The sequence below is a fragment of the Carcharodon carcharias genome, chromosome 1 (assembly GCF_017639515.1).
Source record: "Carcharodon carcharias isolate sCarCar2 chromosome 1, sCarCar2.pri, whole genome shotgun sequence".
In the NCBI taxonomy this organism is placed as follows: Eukaryota; Metazoa; Chordata; class Chondrichthyes; order Lamniformes; family Lamnidae; genus Carcharodon; species Carcharodon carcharias.
The window spans coordinates 43,085,326-43,109,753 of record NC_054467.1 but is presented as its reverse complement, the minus strand read 5'-3'; the positions used below and the strand labels follow the sequence as shown (position 1 = coordinate 43,109,753).

Here is a 24,428-nt window from a genome sequence, read left to right as displayed (position 1 = left end):
GTTTTGTCCATTTTACAAAATGGTCCTAAGACAGATACAATCCCCTTATTTGTTGATTTCAATTGATCTGATGCTGATTTCAGGCAACCATCAGGGATGACTGAAACAGTGAGGATGGTGCTGCTGGTGCAGATTAGGTTCAAGATCTCACACCCAGAAATTGCTGTACATTGAACCTATTTTACTACCCACACTCGCCCAAAAATGGTGAACCACATACAAATTTAGACTCCAGTCTGTCCGAATAACCATTTCTGTATGTGCCCCAAGCCAAGTGTCCAGATTTTCAATCAGGACATCCCTCTGGGGTCTAGAAACTTCGGCATGGACTGGCACAGATAAAGCTTGGGGGTCTCCAATACTGTTAGGGTTTGACAAGCAAAAGTGCATTGGTTGCCAGTATAGAATTCTGATACGCTGTCACTTATGCATACAGCTATGAATACTCTTCCAGGGTTATGTGAAACCAAGTGGCAAGAATGACAGTCCAGTCCTCAGTGCGTGGTTTTTCCCTACCAGATTCTGTTATTGAGCCAGACTGCTAGGTTAGTAATTAACAACACTCTGGAGAAATCCAGACTGGCTTGGTTCAAGGATTTGAATATATAACCTGTTGGAGAAGATTGACTTAGCTTTGAATTTTAATCATCTGGCATGTCATCTAGGTATAGGATTGAAGTATGTTTCTGACTTGTGATATCACTGAGGTTACCATTTTAATTGAGATGTATAGTGAAATATGTATACAAAATGTTAATGTTTTACCAGATCTGGATTGCTTTTGACTGATGAAAAATGTGCAAGTTTCTGGATTAATAAATGTAGCATATTCTTGTCAAAGGCCTTCTGGACTTCCAGAAGGCCTTTGACAAGGTGACACAGAGGAGGCTGCTCAGTAAGATAAGAGCCCATGGTGTTAGAAGCAAGGTACTAGCATGGATAGAAGATTGGCTGTCTGGCAGGAGGCAGAGAGTGGGGATAAGGGCGTCCTTCTCAGGTTGGCAGCTGGTGACTAGTGGAGTTCTGCAGGAGTCAGTGTTGGGACCACAACTTTTCACTTTATACATTAATGATCTAGATGAAGGAACTGAGGGTATCGTGGTTAAGTTTGCATATGATACAAAGATAGGTGGAGGGACAGGTAGTATTGAGGAGGTGGGGAGGCTGCAGAAGGATTTGGACAGGTTAGGAGAATGGACAAAGAAGTGGCAGATGGAATACAACGTGGGGAAGTGTGACGTCATGCACTTTGGTAGGAAGAATAGAGGCATAGATTATTTTCTAAATGGGGAGAGAATTCAGAAATCTGGAGTGCAAAGGGACTTGGTAATCCTAGTCCAGGATTCTTTTAATGTTAACTTGCAGGTTGACGCAGTAGTTAGGAAGGCAATTGCAATGTTGGCATTTATTTTGAGAGGACTAGAATATAAAAGCAGGGATGTGCTGCTGAGGCTTTATAAGGCTCTGGTCAGACCACATTTAGAATATTGTAAGCAATTTTGGGCCCCGTTTCTCAGGAAGGATGTGCCGGCCCTGGAGAGGGTCCATAGGAGGTTCACAAGAATGATCCCAGGAATGAAAGGCTTAACGTATGAGGAACATTTGAGGACTCTGGGTCTATACTCGATGGAGATTAGAAGGATGAGGGGGGATCTGATTGAAACTTACAGAATACTGAAAGGCCTGGATAGGGTGGACTTGGGGAAGATGTTTCCATTAGTAGGAGAGACTAGGACCCGAGGGCACAGCCTCCGAGTAAAGGGAAGACCTTTTAGAACAGAGATGAGGAGAAACTTCTTTAGGCAGAGAGTGGTGAATGTATGGAATTCATTTCCACAGAAGGCTGTGGAGGCCAGGTCATTGAGTGTATTTAAGACCGAGATAGATAGGTTCTTGATTGATAAGGGGATCAATGATTACTGGGAGAAGGCGGGAGAATGGGGTTGAGAAACTTATCAGCCATGATTGAATGACGGAGCAGACTCGATTGGCTGAATGGCCTAATTTCTGCTCCTATGTATTATGGTCTTCTATTGAATCAGTTCTGTTGATTTTGATTTCAAATTGTGATAAACTGAAATTAAGCAATGTTTCCTTTTGCACTTTTTAAAATAATTAGTACTGTCTTATTATTTTTGTTAGCTGGTTTATTTTGTTCCCTTTCCATATTGCAACGATTGATTTGTCTTTTTCATAATGGTGTGGGGTACAGAAGAGGTTGGGTGTGGCAAGAGAGATAGGATTGGACGGGATGGTGATCCCCTTCACAATAAGCAATCCTGCTAACACTTGTTACTTAATCTCAAATAAAAACAGCAAATACTGGAAAGACTCAGCAGATCTGCCAGCATATGTGGAGAGAGAAAATGTTAACATTTCAAGTTGATACCTTCCATAAGAATAGCTGTTTGAGCAAGTTATTGGAAGGCAGTTGGTGACCACGTGAAAGAGCTTTGTGTACGTTAGTGTTTTCAGGAAAGTGATGAATGAGCAATTGCTACCTGCACTTCGCAATACCATGGCATCTTTCTTGTGAAGTAAATTAGGGCATGAGTAATGATTCAGTTAAGTTTTTCTTCTTTTCCTCCTTTCCTTTTTCTTGTGTCATCCCATATTTAATGCATTGCAGTTGTTGAGTAGCCCCTACCAATGTCCTAACGTTCTACTTTACCTAATATATAAAATTAGTTTAATAGAATTTCACTCCAGAAATTTCACCTCTGAGCTGGAGGGATGTGTCTGACCTTTAGAGTTTCACTTGTTGACAGGATGTGTGTGCCTCAAATCTTTAGTAATGGATCACCACTGTATCACAAAAAAAAAATTGACCTTCCTTTACTATTTCTAAAATTACTTTGATAGTTATCTTAAATGGTTACAGAGTAAGTTGTAAGGTTAAATTTAAGAACAGAACTGAGATTTGATTAAAAGGTAATCTCTACGGGAAATTATTCAGTTTTATAATATAAACTTTCTCTTCAGCTAGCATGTCAAAATAATTATACATATTATAAATACAATATGTATGTCATTGTAATGTGCTTATTTTCTTGATTTAAAAAAAAAACTAGGCAAGAGCAAATTAATGGTTGTTATATCATCTTAGAAAATGTTTGTTCCGAGTAAGAAGGTTTTTGGGTTTGAGTGCCATCCAGTGAGCTAGGCATTATGATTGATGTTCCAGAGTAGTATTTAGGGACTGCTAGATGGTCTTTGGTGCCATCTTTGATTTTTGTGGGACTTGTGTGCAATTGTCTACTGTATTTACCCACTTCAAGCTATAATTCATTGGATATAAAGCATTATGAGTGTTGTGATAAGGCATTTGATTAATTTGAGTTTTGTCTTTACAGCCACAATCCTATCATGTGGATGGATAATTTATCTGACTTACTACAATTCCCGTAATTTAGGACTGATACTGACTCTGGTTCTTAACAGGCTCTATAAAAATGGATATGTCCACATTGGTGAGTTTTTAAATTTATTTATTAGTTCATCTGCACAGAGGCAGATTGAGGATTTATTCAGAAGAGATATTAACGTTTATTTTGTTCTATTGCTGATTCAGGACAAATGGATTTTTTTCTTTCATTAGAAATATTCTGTTTTCTAGACATTCTGCAGAAGCTGGTAAAAATTTTTTTTAAAAAGTAGAAAAGTAGTTTTAGAATATCTATTTACGTAAACAATCTCCTGGCTTTCACTCAATTTACATGTGTGCGACAGTACACGGTGGAATTATACAATGTTAAAAAAAAAGTCACTTAAGCATTGTTATTCAGACATGAGCCATATATCCTGTGAACATGGATAACAAATAAGATGTTGTTTCTTCATATTTTGTTTAACAAACCTTTTGATGATACTGTATTAGATAAGCTGATTGTCTACTTTTGCTAATAGGTTCGTTTTCGTTCTCTGTACTATCTGGAAAGGTCATGTTTCGTGAAATATATTATATCAATGAAGACGTGTCTATCAGGTAAAAGCTGATTCATGTGGAAACAAAGTTAAGCAATTATACCATACACTTCCTTTGAATTGAGACAGTGTGAATTGAAGGATAGAGCTCAGGTTACAATGTGATAGATGCTCCGATATTGTTTATGGACACTTGCATGCACAGAGTGCAAAGTGGGAAATAGTGCTCGAGAGCTTCTGTAATATAATTTGGTTCTTAATTTTCTGTCTTGTAACTGAAAATCACATTGGCCCAGTCTTGGGGTAGTGGTAATTAGAGTTACTTCACTGAAATATTGGAATTTGTACCCTTTGTTTATATTAAATTATCTTTATTTTATGTTGTATTACAAAAGTAGGAGATCATGTTGGAGTTGTATAGAACCGTGGTGAGGCCACAGCTGGAGTACTGTGTGCAATTCTGGTTGCCACATTATCAGGAGGATGTGATTGCACTGGAGAAGGTGCAGAGGAGATTCACCAGGACGTTGCCTGGGATGAAACCTTTAAGTTATGAAGAGAGATTGGGTAGACTTGGGTTGTTTTTGTTGGGGCAGAGAAGATTGTAGGGCGACCTGATTGAGGTGTACAAGATTATGGGGGGCATGGACAGGGTGGATAGGGAGCAGCTGTTCCCTTTAGTTGAAAGGTCAGTCACGAAGGGGGAAAAGTTCAAGGTGAGGGGCAGGAGGTTTAGGGGGGATGTGAGGTAAAACGTTTTTACCCAGAGGGTGGTGAAAGTCTGGAATGCGCTGCCTGGGAGGGTGGTGGAGCTGGGTTGCCTCACATCCTTTAAAAAGTACCTGGATGAGCACTTGGCTCATCACAACATTCAAGGCTATGGGCCAAGTGCTGGTAAATGGGATTAGGTAGGTAGGTAAGGTGTTTCTCAGGTGTTGGTGCAGACTCGATGGGCCAAAGGGCCTCTTCTGCACTGTGAGATTCTGTATAGCATTTATTGTAATTCTGGTACTTAACTAAAGCCTGGGTCAGGATGCTAATGTAGTATAAATAAAAATTTCTGTGTCGGTATTTTGAGATAAATGACTATCTATGTTGGCTGTGGTTTTGATGATGCAGTGTATAATATAATTTGATATTGGAGAGCTAGAGTATGGGATTGAAAGGTAAGCATTGGCATCCAATGGAATTTGACTTTTAGTTTGGTTTGAAGACATAAATTTCTGCTGCTGACACTCTGTGCTATCTAGCAGGAGATGTCTGAGAACTGCCCAAGACATTACTTAGTTTTACTTGTATCATGGGAAGCACTTATCCTGTTTCGGTGGACTAGATAATGTGGAAGTTTGATTACTTGTTTATTGATATCATATTATGTTGTTCAAGCTTCTTAATTTTTCAGTTTTCTTGTTTCATATCGCTACTTATAAATTAGCATTAAATGAAACTATATAATATTGATATTACAAAAAATGATTGTGCCTAAGATCCACAAAATTATAATTTGAAATGCAATTTTGATTTTATTAATCAGATTCTCCGACTGACTTTCTCCAAATAGTTTGTATTATATTTGTGTACTTTATTTGCCAGTTTTGTTCCCTTTCCATCCCCAGTTGTTGACTTATGCTGCAGTAGCATTCCACGGTGTTTTCAGCCATCCAGTACCTTACTGCATGAGGGATAGCTATTAGCACATGGTTGCATGTTCAATTTGCTTGTTGACACCATAGTCAAGTCCTAAGCCTGTACTCAACTGATGGCTGTACATGTGCGTTTTCCAACAGGAGTCACTGGATATTAATTGGGAGTGGAAACCCTTGGTAAATTCTCCCCCATCTCCACTGTCCAGGATAGTGTGGCATTGTGTAGCACTGCGCTGTGGAGATCAGCTATCTCAGTACTGAATGAAATTCAAACCTCATATCTCTGACGTTTATAATGAGAACATCCACTGAGTGGTTCTATACAATTTCTTAAAGTTCAACAACAAATCTTAATTTCAGTCTCCTTTCTAAAAGATTTTGTGCTTGTATCTTGTGTCCTGCACTCCCTATTTCTCATCCCCTCACAAACATCATCAGAAAACATTGTGTAATTTTCCGGTCCATGCTGATGCGATTTACTTCTACTTTTCTACCTCTCTTGACCTTTCCATTGATTCTAAATTGTCCAACACTCAGTACTGGATGAACAGAAATTTTCTCCAACTAACTATCGTGAAGACAAAAGCCATTGTCTTCTGACCCTGTCACAAACTTTGTTCCCTTGTCACCACCTCCATATCTTTCCCTGGCAATTATCTGAAGCTGAACCAGATTGCACAACTTTGGTGTTGGATCAATTCATGAATTTCCTTCCACACGCTTGCACAATCACTAGGACCGCCTATTGCCACTCCATAACATTGCCCTGTTTTGGCCCTACCTTGGCTTGTCTTGTGCTAAAACCCTCATCCATGCCTTTGTTACCTCTAGACACGACTATTCCAATGCACTGTTTGTTGGTGTCCCTAGTGCTATCCTCCATAACTATGAGGCCATTCAGACTCTGCTATCTGTCCTAACTTGCGGCAAGTCCTGTTCAGCATCTCTCATGTGCTTGTGGATTTATAATTGACTCCTGGTTAAGTAGCATCAAAATTTGAAAATTCACATACTTGTTTTCAAATCCCTCCATGGCATCATTCCTCCATATCTCTATGATCTCCTCATGACTTACAGCCCCCAAGATCTCTGGGCTCTGCCAGTTCCTGCTTCTTGATCAATCCCCATTTTAATTAACCAAGGTGCTAAGTTCTGGAATTCCCTCCCTAAATCTCTCCACCTCTCTCTCCCTCTCTTTCCTCTGAAACACTTCTTAAAGCCCAGCTTTTTATACTCTGATCTAACACCTCTTTATGTTAACCTGCTGTGAAATTTTGTTTGATGGTGCTTGTAAAATGCCTCAGAATGTTTCATCATGCGAATGATGCTATATAAATACATGTTTTTGGTGTTGTGGTATTCAATGAAGTGGAATATATTATTCAACAGCATAAGAATTAATCAAGTGTCATGCACCTATTGCAGTGAACGTAAGACTGAAGTGTTACTTGCTGCCATGTTGAATTTTCTGTTGTTAAAATTTACTCTGTTAGAATCCAAGATGGATTTCTCATATTCAGATGGTGGAAAATGTACAATCCTAAACAGAAGCAGCATGGTGAGTTTTCATTTTGGTTTTTTGATTTTGTGTTTATAATTTAGTTGGTTCTTAACTCAAAACCATTATGTTGCTTCTTAAGATTAATGGGCCAGCGTCCATTTAACATTGTGATCTTTCCTGGATGAATATTCTTTCACCTTTTCTATCTTCCAGGAGTTTAGTCTCTGAGATACATAACCACAAAACATTAATCAGTCTCGTCCATTAGTCAACAGAAAACACAAGGTCATCTTTTCATTCGTTCACGAATGTGGGCATTACTGGCTAGGCCAACATTTATTGCCCATCCATAATTGTCCTTGAGAAGTAGTGGTGAGCCACCTTCTTGAACTGCTACAATCCATGTGGTGTAGGTGCACCACAATGCTGTTAGGGAGGGAGTTCCAGGATTTTGACCCAGCAACGATGAAGGAACAGTGATATAATTCCAAATCGGAATGGTGTGTGTGTCTTGGAGGAGAATTTCAGGTATTTGCTGCCCATGTCCTTCAAGTTAGTAGAGGTCGCGAGTTTGGAAGGTGCTGTCAAAGAAGCTTTGGTGAGTTGCTGCAGTACATCTTATAGATGGCACAGTGCTGCTAATTTGTCGGTGGTGGAGGGAGTGAATGTTTAAGGTGGTGGATGGGGTGCCAATCCTGGATGGTGTCGAGCTTCTTGAGTGTTGTTGGAGCAGCACTCCAGGTAAGTGGAGGGTATTCCATCTCACTTCTAACTTGTGCCATGTAGATGGTGAACAAGCTTTGAGGAGTCTGGAGGTGGGTTACTCCCGTAGAATTCCTAGCCTCTCACCTGCTCTTGTAGCCACGGTATTTATATGGCTGGTCTGGTTCAGTTTCTGGTCAATGTTAATGCCAAGGATGTTGATAGGGGAGTTAGCGATGGTAATGCCATTGAATTTCAAGCGGAGGTGGTTCGATTCTATCTTGTTAGAATTAGTCATTACCTGCCATTTGTGTAGTGAAAATACTATTTGCCACTTGTCAGCCCAAGCCTGAATATTGTCCAGGTCTTGTTGCGTATGGACATGGACTACTTCAGTAACGTATAGGAGTTGTGAATGGTGCTGAACATTGTGCATCATCCTTGATCATCCCTACTTAAGACCTTATGACGAAGGGAAGTTCCTTGATTAAGCAGCTGAAGGTGGTTGGGCCTAGGACAGTATCCTGAGAAGCTCCTGCAGTGATGTCCTAGGGCTGAGAGGATTGACCTCCAACAACCACAACCATCTTCCTTTGTGCTAGGTATGACTCCAATCCATGGAGAGTTTTGCCCAATTCCCATTAACTGGTATAGCTGGGCCTCCTTGATGCCACACTCGGTCAAATGTGCCTTGATGTCAAGGGTAGCCACTCTCACCTCACCTTACCTCTGGAGTTCAGCTCTTTTGTCCATGTTTGGATCAAGGTTGTGATGAGGCCAGGAGCTGGCCCTGGCGGAACCCAAACTAAGAGCCAGTGAGCAGGCCATTGCTGAGTAGGTGACACTTGACAGCACTGTCGATGATATCTTCTGTAACTTTGCTGATGATCGAGACTTATGCAGTGGTAATTGGCTGGGCTGGATTTGTCCTGCCTTTTGTTTACAGGACATACTTTGGCAATTTTCCAAATTGCCGGGTAGATGCAGTGTTGTAGTTGCACTGGATCGGCCTGGCTAGGGTCCCGGCTAGTTCTGGAGCACGTCTTAAGTACTTTTATCTGAATGTGTTGTCAGGGCCCATAACTTTTGCAGTATCCAGTGCCTTCAGCTCTTTCTTGATATCATGTGGAGTGAGTCAAATTGGCTGAACACTGGCATCTGTGATGTTGGAGACCTCAGGAGGAGGCCGTGACGGATTATCCACCCAGCACTTTAGGCTGAAGATCATAAGACCATAAGACATAGGAGCAGAAGTAGGCCATTCGGCCTGTCAAGTCTGCTCCACCATTCACTGAGATCATGGCTGATCTGATAAACCTCAACTCCATTTTCCTACCTTTTTCCCCATACCCCTTGATTCCCCTACTGTTTAAAAATCTGCCTATCTCAGCCTTGAATATACTTAACGACCCAGCCTCTTCAGCCTTCTGTGATAAAGAATTCTACAGATTGACTTGACTACCCTCTGAGAGAAAGAATTCCTCCTTACCTCTGTTTTAAATGGGCGTCCCCTTATTATGCCCTTATTATGAGATTATGCCCTCTGGCCCTAGACTCTCCCACAAGGAGAAACGGCCTCTCAGCATCTACCCTGTCAAGTCCCCTAAGAATCTTTTATGTTTCAATCAGGTCGCCTCTCATTCTTCTAAATTCCAATGAGCACAGGCCCAACCTACTCAACCTCTCCTCAGAAAAAAAATCACTCCATCCCTGGGATCAACCTAGTGAACCTTCTCTGGACTGCCTCCAATGCCAGTATATCTTTCCTTAGATAAGGGGACCAAAACTGTTCACAGTATTCTAGGTATGGTCTAACTAGTGCCTTGTATAGTTTTAGCAAGACTTCCCTATTTTTATACTCCATTCCCTTTGAAATAAAGGCCAACATTCTATTTGCCTTACCTATTACTTGCTGAACTTGTATGCTAGCTTTTTGTGATTTCATGCACAAGGACCCCCAGATCCCCCTGTGCTGCAGCTTTCTTCAGTCTTTCTCCATTTAAGTAATATTCAGCTCCACTATTCTTCCTGCCAAAGTGCATAACCTCACATTTTCCCACATTATATTCCATCTGCTACGTTTTTGTCCACTCACTTAACTTGTCAATATCTCTCTGTAGATTCTTTGTGTCATCCTCATCGCTTGCCTTTCCACCTATTTTAGTGTCATCTGCAAACTTGGCGACAGTACATTCATTTCCTTCATCCAAGTCATTAATATATAGTGTAAATAATTGTGGCCCCAGCACTGACCCCTGTGGCTTTCCACTAGTCACAGGTGCCATCCTGAAAGTGCCCCCCTGTATCCCAACTCTCTCTTCTATTAGTTAGCCAGTTCTCCATCCATGCTAATATACTACGCCCACCACCATGGACTCTTATCTTATTAAGTAGCCTTATGTGTGGTGCCTTATGTGTGGTACCTTATCGAACACCTTTTGGAAATCCCAAAATATTACATCTACTGGTTCCCCTTTATCTATCCTGCTTGTTGCCTCAAAGAATTCTAATAAATTTGTCAGGCATGATTTCCCCTTCATGAAGCCATGCTGACTCTGCTTGATTATATTATGCGTTTCTAAATACTCTGCTATTACATCCTTTATAATAGAGTCCTAACATTTTCCCAATGACAGATGTTAAGCTAACTGGCCTATAGTTACCTGTTTTTTGTCTCCCTCTCTTTTTGAATAAGGGTGTTATATTGGCAGTTTTCCAATCCTCTGGACTTTTCCAGAATCTAAGGATTCTTGGAAGATTACTACCAGTGCGTCCACTATCTCTGCAGCTATTTCCTTTAATATCCTAGGATGCAATCCATCAGATCCAGGTGATTTATTGGCCTTTAGCTCCAGTAGTTTCCCTAGTACTTTTTCTCGAGTGATAGTTATTGTATTTATTCCCCACCACCACCACCAGCACCACCACCACCACCACCACTTTTGCCCCATGATGATCTAGTATTTTTGGTATGCTTCTCACGTGAAGACTGATGCAAAGTATTTATTCAACTCCTCTGCCATTTTCTGGTTCCCCATTATTTCCCCAGCCTCATTCTCTAAGGGGCCTTTATTGACTTTGGTCCCTCTCTTCCTTTTTATATATTTAAAGAAGCTCTTACTGTCTGTTTTTATATTACTTGCTAGTTTACCCTCAAAAGTTTATTTTCTCCTCTTTATTATTTTCTTTGATCATCTTCTGTTGGTTTTTAAAACTTTTCCAATCCTCTGGCTTACAACTAATCTTTGCCACATTGTATGTTTATTCTTAACTTCCTTGGTTAACCATAGTTGGTTTATCCCTTTCCTACAATCCGCCTTCCTCACTGGGCTATATCTTTGTTGCGAGTCATGAACTATTTTCTGCTGAATTTGTATGCTACCCCAGCACTGATGCCAGTGCCCCATGAACTGAAACCCATTCCTCCCACACCAATCTTTGAGCCGTGCATTTAACTCCTTAACGTTATTTACCCTATGCTGGTTTGCCTGTGGTTCAGGTAGTAATCTCGAGATTATTACCTTGGAGGTTCTGCTTTTTAATTTAGCTCCTAACTGTTCAGATTCTTTCAGCAGAATTTCCTTTCTAGAACTATCAATGTTGTTGGTACCAACATGGAAGACGACAATTAGATCCGACAATTGGATCCCTCCACTCCCACTCCCAAGTTCCTCTCCAGCCCTGAGGAGATGTCTATAACCGTGGCACCGGGCAGGCAACACAGCCTTCGGGACTCACGCTCACGGCTGCAGAGAACAGTATCTATTCCCCTAATTATGCTGTCCCCTACCACTATTCTGTTCCTATTTCCTCCCCCAACTTGAATGGCTCCTTGGTTGCTCATCCTCCCTGAAGACCCTGCTCTCATCCCCATAGCTTGCACGAACCTCATAACTGTTAAACAGTTGCAGGGGCTGAGGCTTATTGAACACTACTGCCTCTCCTGGGTCCTCATACCTGCCTCACCTGCAGTCACACCCTCCTGTCACTGATCACAGACCAAATTTGAATGATCTAACCTTTATCTAAAGGTGTGACCGCCTCCTGGAGCAAAGTGTCCAGTTGACTTTCCTTCTCCCTGATGTGGGGCAATGTCTGCAGCTCAGACTCCAGCTCCTTAACTCACATCCAAAGTTCCTTGAGCTGCAGACACTTACTACAAATGTGTTTACTCCAGATCACCTTGGTGTCCAACAACCCACATGCTGCAGCAGCAACACATCACCCGTCCTGATATCGCTATCTTAATTAATTAATTACTCTAGTGTCTCTGCTCTTTACACTTTATTGAAATTAATTATTTATACCAGTATCAATCTTATACTGAACAAGTTATTTTTACGAAACAGAAAATAAAGACTAGAGATATAAGCACTAACTATAGATCTTAATTTTAATCTAAAGACTAGAAACACTCACCATTCAGCTGCTCTCCATGCTCTTTTTAAATAAGTCTCCCCACTCTTTGCTATAAATGAGGTCCACACGCTCGCCCACTCTATTTAAGTGTGCTCCACGTGCTCGCCCGCTCCCTGTTTTAAATTGGTTGCAAATGCTTCAACCTTGTCTTTTGCACTGATGTGCTGGGCTCCCCCATCATTGAGGATGGGGATATTTGTGGAGCCGCCTCCTCCTGTTAGTTGTTTAATTGTCCTCTACCATTCATGGCTGGACTATCACAGACTGCAGAGCTTAAATCTGTTCCATTGATTAAATCTGTTCCATTCCATGGAATTGCTTAGCTCTGTGTTATGAACAAGAGATAGTTTGAGTGAGTTATATTTGTATTTGTGGGTGTTAGGAATGAGTTTTAGCTTTAAGTTTAGTTTGTGTTTCTGTATTGGTGTGTTAAGAGAGGGGGGAGATTGAGTTTTAGTTTCACTTTAAAGGATGCCTGCATTTTAATTAGATTAAACAACTCTTGAAGGGGAATTAAAACAAGCACAGGGTAGAGAAAAAAAATCTATTGTTGCCTAGCAACAGGAGGCCCACACAGACACAGAAACCAAAAGCAGTTTGAGTTCAATTGAAGCTAGCTGCCTGGAGAAGCATACACAGGAGAGGGAAGTGCAGGAGCTGGTTCCAAAAATTAAAGAAGAAAGTCCCCAAAACCAGGGAATGGAACTGGAAATGTCCCAAGAGGCCAATTAAGACTGAGGACAAGGACAGGAATTTGGAAATGGTCCTGTTAAGTGAAGTTAAAAGCAAGGAGTAGAGAAGACGGTTCCAAGCTTATTGCTTAAAGGGAGAATGCTGCAGGACGCAGACTTAAAGCAAAATAGGCTCACGAAAAGCCAGAAGATCCAAGGAGACAGCTTAAGGTAGGTAACTTTTTTTTTACTCTGGGCATGTGAAGTAGTGGTGTTCTGTTGGCACATGAGTGCATGGAAGGCAAAGCTTGAATGCTCCAGGAGAGTTCAAAACCCAGGAGGTGGACCCTTGTGGAAAGCATCTTTTGGGAGAAGATTCCAAAGCAAGTTCTTTGAAAGTGGAGATTGGAAACCCTCGTCCAAAAGACGGAGTTTAGTGAGACCGATTGGGTCACGGTGTGACAAGCGTCTGGGGGGAGTTGATGAGAGATCAATAGCATTTTTTTGGGGTGGCATCTGTCAGACTGTGGTGTGACTGACCACAGATCCCTTATTGAATTACATGGACTGTGTAGTTACTGTGAACATGAGAGTATAGGATAGCTTTTGTAACTTGTGCTGTCATTACAAACTTGTATGTATCTGTAAAAGTGCGGCTGAAGGAATATTGTAAAATAGTTCATCTTGTTTAAATGTTTTATTCTTTTGTTAAAAGTTAATCGACTGACTCTTGTGACTCTGTTCAGTAGCCGCCCTCCACGTTTCTAAACAAAAAATAAAAGTTAGGATCTATCAAGCCACATACCACCCTGGGATTTGGCTTGTCCAGTCGTAACATCAGCTGGGATTGTGACATCTGTTTATTGCATGTAGCTTCCGCTATATGGCATGCAAGTAGTTATATATTGTAGCTTCACCAGGTTGACACCTCATTTTTAGGTTTGCCTGGTGCTGCTCCTGGAATGTCGTCCTGCACTCTTCATTGAACATGGCTTGATTCCCCCGGCTCGGTGGAGTGGGAGGTATGCGGGGCATGAGGTTATGGATTATGATTGAATAGAATGCTGCTGCTGTCAATGGCTCACAACGCCTCATGGATGCCCAGTTTTGAGTTGCTAAATCTGTTTGAAATCTATCCCATTTAGCACAGTAGTAGTGTCACACAACACGATTGAGGATATCCTCAATGTGAAGGTGGGACTTCACCTCCACCAGAAATGTGTGGTGGGTCATACACAGTTGCATCTGCGACAGATAGATTGGTGAGGACGAGGTGAAGTAGGTTTTTTTCCCTCTTGGTTCCCTCACTACCTGCTACAGACCCAGTCTAGCAGCTGTGTTCTTTAGGACTCGGCCATTTCAGTTAGTAGTGGTGCTACTGAGCTACTTCTGGTGATGGACATTGAAGTGCCCCACCCAGAGTATGTATTGTGCTCTTGCCACCCTTAGTGTTACTTCCAATTAGCGTTCAGCATGCAGGACTACTGTTTCATCAGCTGAGGAGTTGGGGGTGGGGAGAGTGGGGTGCATGTGGTAATCAACAGGAGGTTTCCCTGCCCATGTTTGACCTGATGCCATGAGATTTCAGGGGGTCCAGTCAATGTTGAGGACTTCCAGGGCAACTCCCTCCCAACTTTGCTGCTACCTCTAGTGGATCTGTTCTGCTGTTGGGACAGGACGTAAAGGGCAGCTAATAGTGGTGTCTGGGATTATTATACGGTATGATTCCGTAAATATGACTCTGTCAGGCTGTTGCTTGACTAGCTTGTTGGACAGTTCTCCTAATTTTGGCACAAGCCCCTGGATATTAGTAAAGAGGACTTTGCAGGGCCTATGGGCTGAGCTTGTAGTTAGCGTTTCCAGTGCCTAGGTGGTCCTTTGGGTTTCATTCCTTTTTAGACTTCATAGCTGTTTGATTCACCTTAGTGGCTTGCTAGGCCATGTCAGAGGGCATTTAAGAGTCAACAACATTGTTGTGGGTCACAGCTAAGCCAGCCCAATACGTACAACAGATTTCCTTCCCTAAAGGGCATTAGTGGACCAGATGGATTTTTACAACAATCAACAGTGATTTCATGGTCACTATTACGGAGACTAGCTTTTAATTCCAGATTTATTAATTGGATTTAAATTCCACCAGCTGCCATGGTGGGACTTGAACCCTGTGGAATACTAATCCAGTGATATTATCACTAATGTCACTATGCCGCTGCTTCCCTAGTCCCCAGTATCTGTCATCTGTGCATTGTCCTGATTATAACCACAAGGTTATTTCATTATCACCTTGACACAATTTTTCTGTTTAACCCCTTCATATAATGCCCACCTGTTTGCACATCTCCATTTTATGCAATTGAAAATGGTTGTTAGCTTCTTAGAGTGCACGTGCGCACGCATACATGCATACACACGTACACGCACACCTTTGTGTGAGCCTTAAGGAACGCTATCAACCTGTTTCTATTCCAATATTCCCCTGGCCAATCTCCTGTCCTCCACCTCCATGATCATGAGCGTTTCCAACACTGCTGCCATAATTTTACAAGTCCTGCGGATCAAATGCTCACTGACCTATATTAACTGATTGATTTATAATTATCCTTGCATTCATATTGCTTTATGGCCTTGCTCCTACATCTCTGTAACCTCATCCAAACATCCAAGAACTCTGTGTTGCTCAATGTCTAACCTTTAGCCCATCTCCCTCTCCCTTCTCACCACCAGAGGTGCCCATGCCTTCAGCTGCCTGGATCCTAAACCCTGGAATTCCTTGCTCAATCTCTCTGCCTCTCCACCTCTCTCTGTCTTTTAGCATCATCCTGAAAATGTACATCATTGACCAAGCTTTTAGTTATCTCAATATCATCATCTTTAACTCAGTGTCAACTTCTGTCTGATTTAAATGTCTTTGAAGTACCTTGAGATGTTTTCCTACTTTAAAGGTGGTGTATAAATGTAAGTTGTTGCCCTCAAAATCAACAATTTTAAAAAATCTTTATAGGCCTAACCAGTGTTGAATGGGATTGAGTCCTGAAAAGAATACCAACAGCTGTTGCCTTTATGGATTTGTTTGCTTAAGTCACTGAGTGGCTTCTTCATAGTTTGAATAGAGGGGTCTGCATTGAACTATGGGAAACTAAGGGCACATTTTTGCCAACGTTGTAGTTGAGTCAAATAGTGTTTTTAATTGTAACACAGTCCTTCTCCTTCAACTTAGTTGACTAATGAGTGTGTCCACCCCTTTTAATTATATATCTTCACATATAATTAGAAGTTGGAGAAGTTTATCCTGGACATCTAACATTTAAATCTAATGTTAATAAATTGGTCAGATTTTCTTTTTCTCCAGTTGAGTTCAGATGTTTACTGGAGGAAATATGTGGAACACCATCAGCATTCATTAGCTGGACAGTGCAAAACTAACCCTAATACCAAAAGGCAATTTAGCTTCCTCATGTTTGTATATTTAATGATCTAAGGAATAAATTAAGTATGACATGATTCTTTTAGTGACTACAACTGAGTTCTGAATCATAGTTGTAATATTGCAGGGTGCCAAGCAATTTGTGGCATTGATGCCAGCAAATGAGATTGCTTGTTTGCTAGGTTTAGGAATAGTGTATGGAAAGAGCGGGTGTTTCAAAGATGAGGCTGAGCATTTTTTTTGGAGCATGTTGAATATTTTAAAAACATCTTTTTAAATGTATCATTTGGTAAGTACTGATGGTTATTGCAGAGTGTTCAGTAAAATAACAAAAACTCTACTGAAGCTGCCTGTTTTTGATTGATTAGGATAACATTTGATCCAATTTTTATTGGAGCTTTTAGGTTAAAGTTAGTCCCTGAAAGGTCCTTTATGATCTCTCATGAACAGAATTTCTCTTTCAGAGTTGAACAGCTTTTGTAATTCAGTTTAACCTAATTATTTTGTTTTTGAAAAATATTTATTCTCTGGATACAAAATTGGTTGAGTGAGAGGAAACTGAAGGTAGTCGTGAATGGTTGTGTTTAGGATTGAAGCAAGGTATATAATGGATTACCACTGCTTTTCTTGATATATATTAGTGTCCTAGACTTGGGTGTATAGGGCACAACTTCAAAAGTTGCAGATGTTGTAAAACTTGGAAGTATTGTGAACTGTGTATCGTTTAGAGAAGCTGAGGTTTCATGTGTGTCGAGAGGAGATTTGATAGAGGTGTTCAAAATCTTGAGGGGTCTAGACAGTGTAGATAAAAACTTTTTTATGAAGCAAGTGGTTAGGATCTGGAAATCACTGCCCATGAATCTGGTGGAGGCAGATTCAATCATGGCTTTTAAAAAGGAATTGAATAAGCACGTGAGAACAAGGGAGCATCACATTAAAGTTAGAGCTAGGCCCCCTCCCTGCCTTGCCCCACCACCTTCCAGAAAAGAAGCCATTGATTCAAGGTCCTTTGAAAATTTCAAAACTGAGATTGATATATTTTGTTAGGTAAGAGCATTAACAGTTCCAGACCCGATACAATAGATTCGATAAGTGGATGAAGGAAATGGGATTGAAAGGATATGGCAGTGAGATTTGTTTGGATGAAGAGTAAATGTGATTGGAACTTGTTGCTCATGAGATTGATCAGAATGGTCTATTTTTGTGTTGTAACTTATATTTCTATGTGTTACTTTGGCTCAGAATTTATTCAGGCATTTAAAATTCCAATTAAGGGATATTGTTTTGGAAGTGGCTCCTAGCTCTAAAATGGACACAGGACGGGTGGGTGGGGGGTGCGGAGAGGTGGTTGGTGAGGTGGGGAATGGGAACAATAGAAATGGAGGAGGAGGAAGGGATAGCAGAACAAGCAAACTGAGTTTTTTTAAAAAAGTGTCGAGTCAGTAGTTGTGTGATTAATGTTGCTACTGACATTGGAATGGTTGTACTGTAATGGTATTTGTTTTAGCATTATGCTGTGGGCTGAATGCTTATAAACAATATATTTTTAAAAAAATGCCTGCTTTGGGATCTTGCTATTTTCCTAACTTGGTGTAAGTGTTAAACCACTTTGAACCATCTAGACTTGATTTAGGCACTCCAAATGATGAACACATTCTAAATTAACTCCAAAAATATTGAAGCATTATAAAAAAGTTCCCTAGATTTTATTTTGTTAGACTATATTCTCTTTTTTGCTATTTTGTGCTTAGCAAAGTGGAAAATGGTGATGCTGAAGAGAAGTACTTTTGAATAGTTGGCATCAAGTACCCTATGCCATTTTGAATTAAAAGCAAAGTAAAACTCCAGCTGCTATTACCAAAAAATGTGCAGCAATGTCAACCTCTGAAGAGCACCTTGCCCTACATTTCTGTGCCATTTTATCACACTAAGCTGGCTGTGGCCTTTAGGAATGATAATGCTGACTGGTGCCAAATTAGGGTAAATTTTGTGCTTTGGAGTGGTATTCATTGGGAAATAAGTTAAGGCCACCTTAACTCATTTCAAGTGGTATCTTTTACAGCCAGGACGCAGTCTGAGCTAATATGAATCCAAGGTTGTGATGTGGAAGATCAGCCCACTGCACCGCCCAATCCTCTTTAATTCAGCTTTCAAGGTTATCAGTTTCCTTTAAGTTGCCTCAACTTATTTTATTTCAGTATAACTATCCTTGGTTTTTAATTCCAGACCTGTAATATCTAATGTTTCAGAATGTTTCGTCAGTCGTTGTAGTATTCATTTCACATTTGAACTCCTGCATTTTACTACTTCCACTTAATAGAGCTGAGCAGCTTGCACCTCCCAGATTTTTTTCCTTTTCATATTTTTCATAATACTAATTTTCCTCCAGAAAATGAATTTAGACTCATAGAAATTCCCATGAGAAACCATTATCTGGAAAAAAATTGTTTGCAATTAATAATTAAAAACTAAACAATTTTAACATGGAATTATAATAATAGTTGGTAGCCTACACGCAGAACTAAGAGGAGTACACTATATCTGTATCCTTTTGTAATAGTAGCATGTATGTATTTAGATCTGTTGGAATATGGTATTGAATTCACAACAATGTCATGGAAGGATATCAGTGTCTTTCACATCAGGATGTTCCACAGCTGTATTTTTGAAGTGTTAACACTGCTTTTTTGGCGATAAAATACAGGTGGCTTTTTGCATGCATCAAGGTCTCAGGGCAGCAGTAAGATAATTGACTTATTAATCTCTCTTTTGGAGGTGTTGATTGAGGAATGAGCATTGGCCAGGAGAATTCCCTTACCCTTCTTTGAGTAGTGTCATCGGATCTTTTATGTCCACTTGTAAGGGCTGTCGAGCTAAGATTGGTTTAATATCTCCTGAAAAATGTCGCCTCTAATGATGCAGCATTCCTTCAATATTACACTGAACTGTCAACTTAGACCATGTGCTCAAGCCCTTTGAGTGGAGCTCGAATCCCTGAACTTCTAACACAGGCAAGAGTGCTACCACTGAGCTGAGGCTAACCCTGCATAAAATGTTTTTTTAACTATTAATGTTGGGAATGTTTTTTTTAATCTGCTTGCAAAATAATCATTGTGGAGCTTAGCTGCCATTTTTAAAAAAGAATTGTTTAAAAGTGCAGTTTTCCAGCTTAGTCTGCTACTTATCATAATTTTAGGCAGTGACACTTTACATCTTACACTAGCTAAGATTGTATCTACTTTTGTTGTTTTAGATCCAAAAGCAGAAACTAGATTGTATATAACAGTGAATGGCTTTGAATTCCATGTTTACAATCGTTATGACCTGTATGCGCATTTGCAAGAACTGTTTGGATTGGAACCAACAATCATTCCCAAAAGAGAGAATACAAAAATGAAGAAAAACCGGGAGAAACCAAAGTCTAAGCTTGAAAGGTATGGAAATTAAGCTTAATGTATTTACCAGTTTCACATTCATACTTTTAAATTTGATAGTTAATTAGGTTGAGTTGCTGGAGAGTCAGGTTCCTAAACCAACTCCTTTTTGCACTGTTGCAATCAGCCCCCTTATATTGATGACTAAACCAAACATTGGGTCTACAGTTCTACAATTAAATAGCTTACGGTGATGCATAGACATCAGCCTCCTGCGACCTGAACTACGGAAGTGTTACAATATTCACCTGGAAGACGTTTGAATGTTTTGAAATTGTGTTGCTTGTGGGAGAAAATCTGTGGGCAAATCCATATCTGATTGCTTTGTGTGTTGGTTCTGTACAGCACCTTGTGTTCTGAATTGTTTGTAATGAAATATCTTGTCTCTTTCAGAAAGATACTAATGTTGCATGCCCGTTTTTTAAAAAAAACTTGATATTTTTTGCCCCATTTTAAACAACTTAATGTTTCTCTCCTTTCTTCTCTCTTATTAAGAAACTCGTCAAGGGTTAAGGCTTGCAGTGCAGACAAATCCTGGGTTTAAAAAAGACTAGGTCAGTCGGGTAGTAAACTTTGGGTGGCTTACAGCATATATTTGGGGCTGAGAAAGAACTAGATAGGACAGGTCTAAGGAGTAAATGATATAGTAGTAACGCCGTCCAGGACAAAGCAATCTGCTTGATTGGCACCACATCCACAAACATTCACTCCCTCCACCAGTAGCAGCAGTGTGTACCATCTACTAGATGTACTGCAGGAATTCACCAAGGCTACTTAGACAGCTCTTTTCAAACCCACGACCACTACCACCCAGAAGGACAAGGGCAGCAGATAAATGGGAACACCATCACCTGGAAGTTCCCCTCCCAGTCACTCACCATCCTGACTTGGAAACATTTTGCCATTCCTTCACTGTCGTTGGGTCAAAATCCTAGAACTCCCTTCCGAACAGCACTGTGGGTGTACCTTCACCAGATGGACTGCAATGGTTCAAGGAGGCACCTTCTCAAGGGCAACTAGGATAGGCAATAAATGCTGGCCCAGCCAGCGAAGCCCACATCCGGTGAATGACTTTAAAATAAAAATTGAAAAGAGACTGAAAGGACAGTATAGGATGTGGGAGAATTCAGAATCAGAACTTTGAGAACTGTGAGAGTGAGATCATCTGGTCTTATTGGAGCCCAGTGATATGACCGAACAGAAGTGGTAGAGATAAAGTTCATCTCACATCCAACAGTATGGAGCAATGGAGGGAGAATCTTTGTCAGAATCATCAAAATTAGATTTGGAGGGAAATGTGAGTCAAGTGATCAATTTATAACTCTCCTAGAGAGAATACTGAGCCCTGCACATCTGGGCTAGGAGGGAGGACTAGTAATTTGTTCTCTGTCCATTGCTGGTGTCTTTTTGTTAAACCAGATGGTGAGAAATGGATAAGAATGGTTTGGACCTCTTGCTTGAGCAATATGGAAAACTATCTTGCCTGTGCTCAGCGCTTGATCCCAAGTTTTTCCTAGAATTTGTCTCATTTACACATTTTATTTTTTATATTTACAGTTAACAGGTGGATTTTTTTGAAAACATTGATCCAAAGTTCCGGAGTCAAATTGTTATATAGTTTTGGTGCATGAAGACATAATTCATAATAGTATCTTTTGACAGAGTTAATTGAAATTACAGCTGAAGTGAATGTGCTTACGTAAAGTCCTGTCATGTTCACAGCATGTCCCAAAGTGCTTTGCAGCCAATGGATTACTTTTGAAGTGCTGTCACTCTTGGATCTGAACGAGGAATGGCGTATGGGGCTTTGGGAGAGAACTACCTACTTTTAAGTAGTACCGTGGATCTTTGACATTCACTTCAGCAGGCAAAAGATACTTGAGGTTAACATCTCATCTGAAAGAAATTGCAACTCTCCCTCCATTAATATACTGAATTAATACAGGCCAACCTGGATTATTTTATCAATTCCATAGGAGGGATAGAACCCACCCTTGTGTCTAGAGAGACATTAATGCTGCTAACTGAGTTAAAGTGACATTTGGGTTCTGTTATACATTTTCCACAGTAAATAAATCAGGTTGAGGTGAATTGATAGCTAAATCCAGAAACCAGTGTTCTAAGAACGATAGGCTGAATTTTACCTGTCCCTAGCACACGTGTTTCTGATGGGGGGCACTTAAAACTTCAGCAGTTGGAAAATACGATCAAAGTGCTAACCAAAAAGAGTTTCAAAAGTAATTTTTGTATACCATTCTGCCACCTTCCTGCCTGACTCCGAGCTCACCCCCCATAAATGAGGGGCGGGTGGGCAGCAAAATCAGCAGCCTGCCTGCCATATTTGAGTAAATAATCAAGGGTCAATGAGATTTATTATCAAGCCAGTTGACCCTGATAATATGCTGCCCATGCCATAAAACGTCTGGCGTGGGTAGCCATGCAAGAGCGGGAAGCCCTTTTTTTTCACTCAAGTGCTTAAAGGGCGGGAAGGAAAGGGGAGGTCGCTGTTTGGGAGCTGTCCTTTGTCGGTTGTAGAGCCCCCCCCCCCCCCCCCCAAGGTTGAATACCCATCCCCAACCTACAGGCTTGCTCACTTAAACCCGCTCCTCTCCCTAAACACCCAAACCATCCCATTCCAAGACCCCATTTTTACCTGCTTTGGGATCCATGGGCCTTGGTCATCATCTTCTCTTGTGAACCTGGCAGCAGCCACTGAAGCCTTCATGGTGCTGCCGGAACTGATGGATTGGCTGACAGCTTCAGAGAGTGGAATTTCTTCCCCATTGAGGGGCGGTGGTCCCATTTGACCCTCGCTAGTCTGCCCGCAGTGCTTTATGGCTGCGGGGCAGGTCGGTGTGGAGCCAGTCTGCTCAATGCTGACACTGTTTCCAGGGGCAGCAGGGGGGTTGTGCTGTCTGCCAACCCGTCCTATTCAGATGTATGTCTTTGTCCTTGCACTACAGCAGTTGGAAAATACAATCAAAATGCCAACCAAAAATAGTTTCAAAAGTAATTTTTGTATACCAATCACACCAGTTTTTTCAATGTAGTATTTACTATTGGCGAAATAACCAAGATTAACACATTCACAAGCAGCAGCTATTTCCCTTTGAAACTAATCTCCAGTGTAAGTTGTTTCACCAAGGGTATGCTTTAGCTTGAGAACACCTTGGCCACAATTTTATGCCCACCCACTGGCGGGTTTTTAGGCAGGGCATGGAGTGTGAAATTGAAGGGATGGGATTTCCTCTGGGTTCCCGACCGCACAGTGATTTTGCGCTGGGATGGGGGGGGTGGCCTCGGATTGGAAGCCCGTCTTTAATCTGTTTCTCACCAGGCCTTAATTTTTAGGCTGGCAGAAGGATTGGGCTGGTGTGGGGGAAGACTGAAAATCCAAAGACTTGCATCTCATGCAGGAAGTGGGGGTAGGGGAGTTGCCTCCATCAGAAGCCCCCTTCTGCAATCGGGTGCTCCCCTCCTCCCCCCAACCCCCAAAGGTCTGGTGGCCTCCGAACATCTCCACCCATGGCCTCTTCCCTCGAGACCCTGATCACCTCCTTTGCACCCTCCGGCCTATCACCCCCCAGGCCTTCCCTACCCTCCCTGCCCTGGGACCCCTTAAACTTACCTGGAGTTAGGCTTCAACATGCTCCTGCATTTCTTCTGTCTACAGCACTACTGTTGTTGCAGGGACTAGAGAGCTGCTGGCCAATCCTGAGTGGGGTGGTGAAAAAGGCATATGGAACACTTGCCTTTGTCAATCGAGGCATAGATTACAAAAGTAGGGAGGTCATGTTGGAGTTGTATAGAACCTTGGTGAGGCCACAGCTGGAGTACTGTGTGCAGTTCTGGTTCTCACAGAATGTGATTGCACTGGAGAGGGTGCAGAGGAGATTCACCAGGATGTTGCCTGTGATGAAACATTTACGTTATGAAGAGAGGTTGGATAGACTTGGGTTGTTTTCGTTGGAGCAGAGAAGACTGAGGGACGACCTGATCGAGGTGTACAAGATTGAGGGGCATGGTCAGGGTGGATAGGGAGCAGCTGTTCCCGTTAGTTGAAGTGTCAGTCACAAGGGGGCATAAGTTCAAGGTGAGGGGCAGGAGGTTTAGGGGGGATGTGAGGCAAAACTTTTTTACACAGAGGGTGGTGACTGTCTGGAATGCGCTGTCTGGGAGGGTGGTGAAGGCAGGTTGCCTCACATCCTTTAAAAAGTACCTGGATGAGCACTTGGCACATCATAACATTCAAGGCTATGGGCCAAGTGCTGGTAAATAGGATTAGTCAGATGTTTCTCACGTGTCGGTGCAGACTTGATGGGCTGGAGGGCCTCTTCTGCACTGTGATCCTATGATTCTGAATGATGGGTAAAAGTTCCGCCTGCAGCCACTTACCGCTCATTTGAGTGTGAAATCGGTGTGGGACACTTGTGTGGCGGGTCTGGATGGCAGGAAGCGATCCCTCCATCATCCGAAAAATTTGGACCCTTGTTTTTGGTTAGAACTACAAATGCTGTCAGGTGTTTTATTTGAAGCCAATTTCAAAACGTTCTTACCTGATCCTACTCAAATCTGGGAATATGCTGTTTTTAGCTTTAATGAAACATGACTCTCAGAATTCAGGATATAGTATCACATACTTTGTTGCCCTCCGAATTGTACTCCGCGCATTCCTGTTTTGTCATGACACCTGTTTCTTTTTGAAAT

At 41.4% G+C, this 24,428-nt stretch overlaps 1 protein-coding gene across 8 annotated transcripts in view; it reads left to right on the top strand.

Moving 5' to 3' along the window:
• The window catches only part of kiaa1109 (KIAA1109 ortholog), a 527,093-nt gene that overhangs the window by 29,186 nt on the left and 473,479 nt on the right, over positions 1 to 24,428 (top strand). For all 8 annotated transcript variants that reach the window (XR_005944164.1, XM_041196895.1, XM_041196846.1 and 5 more), the window contains exons 3-6: positions 3,354 to 3,470; positions 3,907 to 3,985; positions 7,064 to 7,128; positions 19,541 to 19,721. Coding sequence is in view for 7 of the 8 variants with exons in the window: in XM_041196895.1 (XP_041052829.1) it covers positions 3,354 to 3,470; positions 3,907 to 3,985; positions 7,064 to 7,128; positions 19,541 to 19,721 (442 nt within the window). In the remaining variant the exon portion in view is untranslated. The remainder of the gene's footprint in view (positions 1 to 3,353; positions 3,471 to 3,906; positions 3,986 to 7,063; positions 7,129 to 19,540; positions 19,722 to 24,428) is intronic.